The 10232-nt window shown below is 45.3% G+C and overlaps 1 protein-coding gene across 1 annotated transcript; it reads left to right on the top strand.

Moving 5' to 3' along the window:
- Window positions 1-584: 584 nt before the first annotated feature.
- On the top strand, window positions 585-9501 carry bmf1 (BCL2 modifying factor 1; the record flags this gene model as incomplete). The annotated part of the gene is made up of 4 exons (XM_080041801.1): window positions 585-679; window positions 2998-3197; window positions 3920-4125; window positions 9385-9501. The coding sequence occupies exons 2-4, from the start codon at window positions 3023-3025 to the stop codon at window positions 9499-9501; spliced, it is 498 nt and encodes a 165-aa protein (XP_079897927.1). The 5' UTR covers window positions 585-679; window positions 2998-3022.
- Window positions 9502-10232: the final 731 nt, after the last annotated feature.

Raw genomic sequence — 10232 nt, 5'->3', positions numbered from 1 at the left:
ACAATGACTGCATGCTTTAAGACCGAATATGCTGAAAGCTGAAAAAAATAATATTTGGCTAAATATTGGCGGCAGCAGGTAGCCTATCTGATTGCCTAATATGAGTTTACCTTTGAACACCTTGCAGCCCTGTGTAGGCTATTCCTTTAAAGTCTCACCTAAATGTCATTCTGCATGTCAAGCTGAGGATCACAGGTTACAGGTTGTGTCCATTTTCTTGATCAGATGGGCAAGGATGTGGCATGGGATGTGGCATGAAATGGGTCTCGTGCTACGGGGAATTTCCCGTCCACGTGTCTGAATACGCGCTGGGGATGGCGGGATAAAAACAAACACGGCGATTGGTTTACAGCGCCCATATGCAAATCGCCCCTTAAAGGGACATGCTCTGAGCTCAGATGAGACGCACGCGGTTGGGACGACAGAAAGCCCAGTGTCTTTAAGGGAGGGGGTTTATTTACTAACTTTGAGACTTTCAACACCACGCCCCGGCGGCGGAGTCAGTGCAGCTGACGTCGGCGAAATGAAATCGGCTTGTAGCCGTTTTCTTCACAGAATGGAAGTAGTAGTCGTGGAGGTGATACGGACTAAACTCGCTTGACTTGCCGGGATATTGAACTCGTTGTCCTCCTTTTTTTCTTCTTCTGAGACAGCCGTTACAACGAAGCCCACCTCTGTGGTAAGTGTTTTGAAGCCACATTTAAATGTCCCTGCTCACTCAACACACTTTACACCCGCTTGTCGTGTCGGCGCGAGCTTTAACATTAGTTGACATCCGCGTCCTATGGAAGAAGAAACAAAACAACGTGTCGCAGACGTAGTGTAAAGACAATTAGCTCAGTTTCGACATTTGACGTTTAGGCTACATTAGCTGTACCGAAAACCTCAAAGCAGTCTAAGTTATAATTTTTATGCAACTCAGTCTGTCATTCATACAGCGGAAGGTTTGAATTCTACCGGCTTTCCCGGTTGGTGGAGCCCGGTCGGAGAATGGACTTCAGACTGTGTGCTAACACGTCTCGGTCGTGTTTAAGTCTTGAATTAAACGTAGTGACGGCAGTTTAAACCTGTAATAACGTATTTCAGTTATGTGTTGTAGCCTAGCCCTAGGCTACTGTAGTAATATCTTAAACATTTGTGTTTTTAACTTTATTTTGTCGTTAGGACCGCACAACCCCCTTGACACATTTTTTTATTAAGGACAATATTTGTCTGATAAACATTCTCAGAGCCCGTGTATAGGCCTACCGTAGGGTATAATAATTGCAAAATTTTTGTAGGTATATTGTCGGGAGAGTCCGCGAGGCATTGTTTTTAGTTTGAGATCGTGTCATTTTAGGTCTCGATGTGCATGGCGTTACATAAAGTGGCGATGTGATCGAGGCTCTTGATGCCAATGGAGTGTAACTGTGTCAATAACAGAGCTGCCTCACCACCACAACCACCCTACCCATATCCCTCCCCCCTTCCCTGCCTGTTATAGAAGGTTTATTTTTTTTTGTTTGCAGCAGGGGGAGCCACTGTCTGACACAAACACACACGCGCGCACAGAGCTCACTACATGGACAGTGGTGCAGCTCAGAAAAGTAGCCCCGGGTATCTGGAAGTTGAGCCTATGTGTTTCTTCTTCTTCTAAGCCTTCCATGTTTTTACTCTTTGTTTGTCAAAACAAAGCATTAAGTGGTTTTACACGCAGCCAGGGTTTATTGTGAATGCGCACAGTATATATTGTGAGGTCTCTGGGCATATAGGGACAGGACAGGCCAATCTGCTTATGTTGGGTGAAGAAATGAAAACTCCTCCTCAGGGGGCTGGCAGGCTGACATACCAGGGTAGGGAGAGTGTTTCGCGGGATTTTCCTCCAAAAGACTGTCATTACTGTTTGCTGCGGACCCTAATTTGGAAGTGTGGTAGTAGTCTAACCCTGCATTACAAGTCGATGGTGACTTGACTTTAGGGGTTAGCTGGTGAGGCAACTTGAATTTCACTCATATTATGATAACTCTTTGACCCACCATATGATTCACGGTTGAGTGGAGTGCATTATTGATACTGGAGTAATTCCCAAGTGCTCTTTGAAATTCTTGCCACACTCTGGTAGAGTCATTCAAATGATTTGTAACCATGCAATTTTATGGCCTGTCATTCTTTGTAAATTTCAAATATTTATATAGTCACTGATACCTGCAATTGTTTGCTGTAAAATCACTTGATTTTTGTTTTACGAGTTATTTTAGAGGCCAAGCTCCTGTCCACAGGGGCTGCTTAGAGAGTTTCTCATTTAACCTAGTCAGCCAAACTCCCCTTTATGTAAATGTAGCTCGACAGAGGCTCCTCCTAACCGCAGTGAATTGTGTGGTTTCATCACAGAGACGAACAGAGCCATTTGTCTAAATAAGCACTGTGCAATTTGCCACAAGTGAAGGCAGACCGTTAGCTCATTTTCTCTGCCCAACTTGTCCAGTGTGGTTTTATTGATTCTGGGCCGGGCACTCGTCTTAACCAGACAGGTTGTCTATAATGATAATGAATGCTTTGGAAGAATGAACATATAATGAACGTGTCTGAGATCATCTCATCAGACCTAATGCAGACTTCTCCAAGGTTACCATTATAAGTGAAGGAAACCTGGGATTGCATTTTGATTTATATACTCAGTGGGAGACATATTGTTGTCTTAAGCTGTAGCGGTAACCTTTAGCTTTATTGGCATGACTATTATATAAAACAGTATTGCCAAAGCATTACGGATATTACAAAATATAACAAATGAACAATCAGACCCCCCCCCCCACCCCCATATAAATATACATACATATACACACATCGCAAAGGCATATGACTGTAAATAAATAAACAAATGTCAACTGTTTGAATGATAAAAGAAGTAAGTATTGCTTATTTATGTGTGACTTGGTGTGGATTGCTCTCTGAGGTTGTGTGACAGGTAAAGAGTACACATGCTGTTGTAGTTATACTAAGTTCTTTGTTTTGAAGGCTGCTCATCTTCTAGCGCCCCCGTATGGACGATGAGGAGGACGATGTGTTTGAGCCGGACCCCCACTGCTGGCGCACCACATTCCGGGAGATAAAGTGTGAAGAGCGGGCCACGCAGACACCTGGCCCTGCCCTGGCACCGCACAACAACGGCATGCTGCCCTGTGGAGTCGCAGAGGAGCCCAGACCACTCTTCTACGGTGAGGCAGGATGACTACTTATATATTGTACTGTTTTTAAAAGACAGGAACTGGAACATTGCCCTTGTGCTGTGTGCGTGACAACCAGTGTTATAAAAACTGAAGCATGAAACTATAATGTTGGACTTACTAGTGACTGAGACAGTGTTGCTGCACTCTTCCCCCCCTTTGGCGCCTGATAGTCGTGATCACACTGGCTTTTATGGCCTGTATGGAGTGTACCCAGCTGCTTTGCTTTTTCAAAAGGCGCCAGGCTGGCATTGTGACTGAGAGAGAAGGACGTGACAGAGGACTGCTTACCTGCGTAGGCACACAGAGACGATTATCAGCGACAGCAAAGTTACATTGGCGCCGTACACAAGTAATCATTCCAAAGTAGCTACATGACAACTGACTGACCTCAAGTATCTGTGTCATGTGCATTTGTTGTGTGTTAGCGAGAGTCTTAAAATGACTCACAGTGTGGTGTTTGATTAAAAAGAAACAAAAGGCAGAACACAACAGCAGGAGCAATTTGTGGTTGAAGAAGAAGCCAAGGATTCTGATTGGTTGAAGACACGCGCAGAATTTGTTTTCTTTTTATACCTGGTGAATCATCAGCCTTGATAGAAAAAAAAAAAAAAAAACACCCATCAGGTGTGATGGCTGTTCTTACATTTTTTTTATACTGAACACTTTATGTTGTTGGCAAAATAATAAGTCTCAGCCTTGACACCCAACAGGCAACGCAGGCTTTCGATTGCACTTCCCGGCACACTTTGAGCTGGTTGGGGATCAGGAAACCAGGCGACAAGAAAGCCAACGGGAGCAAAGCGGGATGCAGCAGCAGCAGCAGCAGCAGCAGCCTGTGGCCCGCAGTGTGGAGGCCTGCGTTGGCCAGAAACTCCAGCTCATAGGAGATCAGTTTCACCGGGAACACCTACGACTGGTGAGGAGCAAAAATATGCACCCTGCTATTACTCTCCTACTAAACTTAAGACAGACACTTTGGCCTTTATAGTGATGGCAGTAAGCAAGTGCAACTGGCCAATTGTAATACAATTAGTAAGAGATTAGTGCCCTTGCTGCCCTTCATGAAGTGTTCTGTGCAGGCAATCCTGATGTAGATGTGTCATACTTATTCACCTGACAGCTTTCAAATTTGTACAATACTGTAGATACCCGTGACTGTCACCAGGCAAACAAATTATGTGGAAAGAATCTAGATAGGACATACACTGTCCCTTTTAATATTATACTGATAACCATATGCGGAAACACCATTAACACTTGTTACGATGATTTTAGACCCAATGTACCCCCTGAGATTACAAGGAGTAATATGCTGAGGTTAATGTGATATGTTTATAGTGGACTTGAGCCTGCTAGGTCTCCGGTGTCAACTAAAGCTTAGTGTTGTATGTTTTTCGAAATCATTATATCAGTAGCTTATATGGGTGTTACTGTACATGGGCAAACCCACACAGCTTTTATTGTTATCATCAGCCCTCCTTTTGTCTGTTGTTGACAATTTACACTGAGTTTACAGTAGTGCCCTGCTGCAGTTTAAGCATAACTCTACTGCCATCAAACTAGACTAGTCATTGTGTTTGTGTTTTTTTTTGTGTGTGTGTGTGTGTGTGTGTGCATGCATGCGCGTGTGTGTCAGGTTAGCGGAGGTTGCTTTTCCTTGTCGAGGCAGAAAAAAAGTGCAGTCCACAAATTAACAAAACCCTCCACACAGTTTTATTGTGCTGGCCCCCTGTTGATCAGTCAAAGATTTATGGTGAGCCAAAAAGTTTGCTCTTGTGTTTTATTGTGTTTGCTGCTCCATATTTGTTCAGGAGAAGGCTGTGCAGAACTTACAGAGCCCAGCGCCCCCCCACACCCCCACCATTGAGCCAAAGAACCAAGGCAGCCCTTCCCCCACCTCTCCAACCCCAGCCCCCCCTCTCTCTCCCTCCTCTTCCTGTTTATTTCTCTCACTCTTTTCCCCCGTTTCCTCGGTGTGTGTGTGTGTGTGTGTGTGTGTGTGTGTGTGTGTGTGTGTGTGTGTGTGTGTGTGTGTGTGTGTGTGTGTGTGTGTGTGTGTGTGTGTGTGTGTGTGTGTGTGTGTGTGTGTGTGTGTGTGTGTGTGTGTGTGTGTGTGTGTGTGTGTGTGTGTGTGTGTGTGTGCTGGGGAGGCGACTGGCATGGAGGATGCCTGGCCTCAAACAACACACACACTCTGGTCAGGGTGACACTGTCCACTGAGTTTTTACGTGCTGCATAACATTGCTTCTACGTGTGGGAGCATTTCACAAATGCGACACACAGTCGTGTCATCGTCTGCCACTTCAAAAATACACTCAGACCCCTTTGCAGACTGCGATTCACAGCCCCAAAGCATATATTTAGTCTCATTTGCACATTTAAGCACACACACATCCCCACATACTGATACGTAAACACAGAAAAAAAGCAGAAGTGGCGGGAGAAGGTAAACATGTTGTAACCCGAAGCGCGGCGCATGAGCCCCCGAGGGCGACAGCTGTGGTTCCAAGGAGTCTCCAGTCAGCCCCTTCCCTCGGCCACAGGAGACAACCAAATAAGAGGTCTACATAGCCACAGAAGGGGGGGGGGATATAATGATGGTATAAGCATATACAGTATATGAGCAGGAAGGAGGTTTTGGAAATGATAAAGTAACAACCCATTTTCAGTTGTCCTTAAAACCTTCCCTTTTGGGAAACGGGACCTTCCCTGCCCTGCACGAACTACTGTGATTCTTTATTTACTTTATACTCAGATGTACGGGTCAGTTTTCTGATTTTTCTCAGGCACTTATCAAGCTGAAGTTATTTATACCACCGCAGCTCAGAATCGTGACTCATTTATTGTGACACTTGCAAACGCCACAACCAGACAGTCAGTCAGACAGGCGCACTGCTGTGATGTGTGTGTGTGTGTGTGTGTGTGTGTGTGTGTGTGTGTGTGTGTGTGTGTGTGTGTGTGTGTGTGTGTGTTTGTGCGTGTGTGTGTGTGTGGCTGGGATCCACTGACGCACAACGGTGGCAGGCCCGGGTCAGGGGATGAGGAAGTGGCTTTTGCTGGATGACTTAGCAGCAGAGAAGACAGTCGTAGTAACAACGGCCCTGTGAGGTCATATCCTGACGATACACATGACAACACTCTACATATACCCAATACTGTGATCGTAAATGTGCAATAAAGAGAATAATAAATTTTCCTTCATCTTGAAGAGTAAGGGAATGTGAAATGCTAACTTGCATAGAGACCAGTATGACCACTGTTGACAGTTCTCTTTCAAGTGGAGCGTAACTAAGTTTCTGCTGGTGTGAGTTAGTGTTGAGAGTCAGTGTGGCTGGGCTGTTGCTGTTGCAGAGAGATTATATTTCAACCCTAACAATGATCAATGGTGTTGGATGTGTGCCTTACGTGCAGCCTCTGTAATCGCTTTTTCTGGCTCTAGTCTGGTACGATTAAGTGTACACTCCTGCAATTAATTCAACCGCCCATACTTGTTTTTCTGCTTTCCTGCTGTCTCTCACCTTCTCGCTATCGCACGATCTGACAGTCAGTACAAAAACTTTCTCTCCATACTAGTGGCACTGTCTGTCAGTTCTCCTTCCTGTCTGCTGCTGTCAGTGGGCGATTGCAGTGATTCAATGCAGACACTTGTACCCTGAGCCATCCAAGTGCCTCCCTCTGACATGCCGCTTTCCTTGATGGATTTGGGAGCGATGTGGCTTATGATAGTCCTCCATGGGAGCCCCGCCGTGGCCCCCAGGCCAAAGGAGGGATTAGGTAGCGAGGGAGCGCTGGTGGATGCTGACAGATAAATTGCTCCTCAGCCCTGTAGAGTGCTAGAGGGGACGGCGAAGGTCCCCGGAGGATTGCAGGCATTAGCCGGCCCCCGCCATTTGAGATGAGGCAATAATGACAAGTCACAATGGCAGGAAAGACTGCTCCAGCCTGCACGGGGCAAGAAGCAGAGTTAGGTTTCATCCCAATGTTTTTTTAAGAGAGACGACTCCTGGTGCTTTCGATAGGAGGTGTTGAAAGCAGGTTTGAGTATCGCGTGTGTGTGTGTGTGAGAGTGTGAGAGAGAGAGAGAGAGAGAGAGTCTGAGTGTGAGTCTCAGTGTGTGTGTCTGAGCGTGTGTCTGCACGCACGCACGCAGTGTTTGTGGCTTTATCTCTTCACTGTTCCAGCGAGGGCACGGCACTCTCTCTCTCCTTTCAGCACTTGTAGAGTGGGGGAGGAGGAGTGGAGTCTGTCGCCCTGGAAATAAAAAACATACGAGGCTGGCTTTAAATATGAACTTTTCAAATTGTTGTTCAGCGCGTTGTCCATTCCTGCAGCTATATCTTCATAGTTACCACTTCTCTTTGTCTTCCCCCTAACCTTGACTCATCCAGAGTTTCTTAGTATTTAGGCCGGCCTGTTTGCTCAAGCGATAAGGCCCTGGCTTCTGAGCAGCTGGCTGGACAGACAGCTCTGCATGGGACACTGATAAAGCACATCAGGCCAGTGTCAGAGTGACGACACCCAGCATCTGGGTAGACTCTGCCTGCCGCTCTATCGCTGGCTAAATTTAGAGCCCTGGTCCCATTTTGACAGTTGGTGGCGTGACTCATGACTAAGCTGTGACAGGCCCGTGCACACCTCTTTTTGCTCATTCTGGCACTTTCTTTCAACCTCTCTTTCTGTCTCTGTGTGTGTGTGTCTCTCTCTCAGCTTGATAGAGAAGGGGGCAAAAGGTCACAGTCACAGGAACATTCTGTTTTTGAAGATGAATTGCTTCACGCATAAGTTGTTGTAAATACCTTGGCAGTATTGTTTGCGGTGTGTCAAATCCCGCAGTTGATGCGTTATCTCCTACAACTTTTGCAGTCTAGTGTTAAAACTATAAGCCCCATAACGTGTTGTTCAAACTGGCATACAATAGTATACATATACCTGCACATATGTATGTCATTTTAGATGTATATAAGAATGTCTGCATGCTGGTGTTTACCAGGGTGAGCTATGCCGGTTGCCAACTCATGCGTGCTGCACATCAATATCGCTTCTGTTTATATGAATCAGACATTATGCTGTTATTGTGCCACTATCAAAATACCCCCAGGCGAGATTGAGATTAGTCATACAACAGAGAACTGCTTTAATGAAGAGTCCCCGCTAGGCACTGCCATGATTTGTTTTTTTGCTTTTTACCTTCACTCTTTTTTTTCTCTCTCTTTTTTTTTTGGAACACAAAGCAAGTTAAGAGCAAGCGTGTCGTAAGTAGGATACACACATGCCAGTTGGAACATGGCAAAGCTTATGCAACACCCTGCAATGATGTTCATCACAAATTGATAAGAGAAAAGAAACCCAGAGGTTAACGCAATGGCACTTCACGACTGGTAATAAGGTCAATGTTTGTACACCACCTAAGCATACACGGCATATCTAATCTCTGCCATTAGATAGTTTGACTTGTAAACAATGGCAGAATGTTGCCAAGAAAAGACACATCGTCGGTGCATTGTCATGAATAAGCTATCTCACTCTCGCCCGGTATATAACCCTTGTGGGCTGAAAATAGCCACGGCATTATCAGGCGTGGCGGAGTCTGCCTTTTGTCTGCACATGTGCCTTTGGACTACTGTACCTCTCTCACGCAGAATTCCTCGCTTTCCAGAGGCTCCCTGGCTCTCATCGCGAGCTCCCTAATCCCATTCGCTGCAATTATCTTATCTCAGGCTTCTCAATAGCAAAGATAGCATTATCCCTCCTAATCGCACACAATCCAATTGGCTCACAAACCTGAAAGACTTTCCCCCTTCTGGTCTCTGCCAAAAAAGATTAAAAAAAAAGACTGTGACTGTATATGACGAATGTGTTTATGTCTTCTGGGAAGCCCGGTTTGTGTAGGGATCCCACACACACAAAAGGAAGAGCCCCCGTCTAATAAGTATTGTTGGGGACAGGTAGCAGACTGTTGTGAAAATATCAGCCTTCGTTGCGGTGTCTGGTTTTAGTCTCTACCCTCTTCTCAGTTGACCCTGTTTCACCGTGCACCCTGTCAATCAGCAATACACCACACAGCCAACCCAAACTAAAAGCTAACACGGACTAAAACCCCGCTGTGGAGACCATTTCAGCAGTTTCAGGAGAGTGCACTAACTTGCGATTATTTGGTCTGTCCTTGTTGTTTCAGTATCATCGAAACCAAAGGAACCGGGGGCCTCTGTGGTGGCGCCTGGGTGCAGCTCTGCTGGGCCTTCTGTTTGACAGGGGGTTCATCGCCGGAGGAGGTGGAGCGAGACGGAGGTGAGGGGATCTCGCCCTTCACATTCATCCCCCTCTTTTCTTCATCTCTCTGAGGGAACTGGACCCCTAACGGCACTGTAACATCTAACACGGGTCTGTTTTTTTGGCGGGGCTAAAATGAAAGGAGACAAAAAGTCACCGCAGGACGGGGACAACCAACTTTTATACAAGGTTGTGCGTTTTTTTTCTTTTCGTTTTTCTTTTTTTTCCAAGAAGATGCCACGATGCTCCGAGATTCCTCGACAATGGACAATGTTCATATTTTTTTGGTATACGTGTGGTGTTGTAGTTTTTGTACAGTACAATATTTCAAATTGTTTGCACTTCGACATGTACTTCATCTTTTTTATGACCTCCACAGATCCTGGGAATGCCTTATTCAATGTCTTTTTCTGCCACAATGAGTAATGAGCAACTTTGAGAGAGGCATCATGAGATGGTTAAAGGAAATGAAAGAAAAATATGGTTTGAGGTTTTTCTTATTTCTGAAGTTTCCCAGGTGACCAGAGAAGTTGATTTTTTACTAATTTCCAAAGAGGCAACTTCTCAGAACAAAAAGCATTTTGCACCTCACCTCAATGGAATATTTTTAATTTTTTTTTCACTTTTTCTTTATTTAGTTTTTCTATTTTTTGCTCTCACTCCTCGGTATTAAGTTTAAACACGATTTCTGGTATAGCCTATTTAAAAAAAATTGAATCAAAGTATAGTGGATACAAGTGAAAAGGTCTTCCC

This window comes from Ammodytes marinus, assembly GCF_949987685.1.
Source record: "Ammodytes marinus genome assembly, chromosome: 15".
Classification (NCBI taxonomy): Eukaryota; Metazoa; Chordata; class Actinopteri; order Uranoscopiformes; family Ammodytidae; genus Ammodytes; species Ammodytes marinus.
Note: the sequence above shows the minus strand (reverse complement) of the source record. Positions and strands in the feature narration are given on the sequence as shown.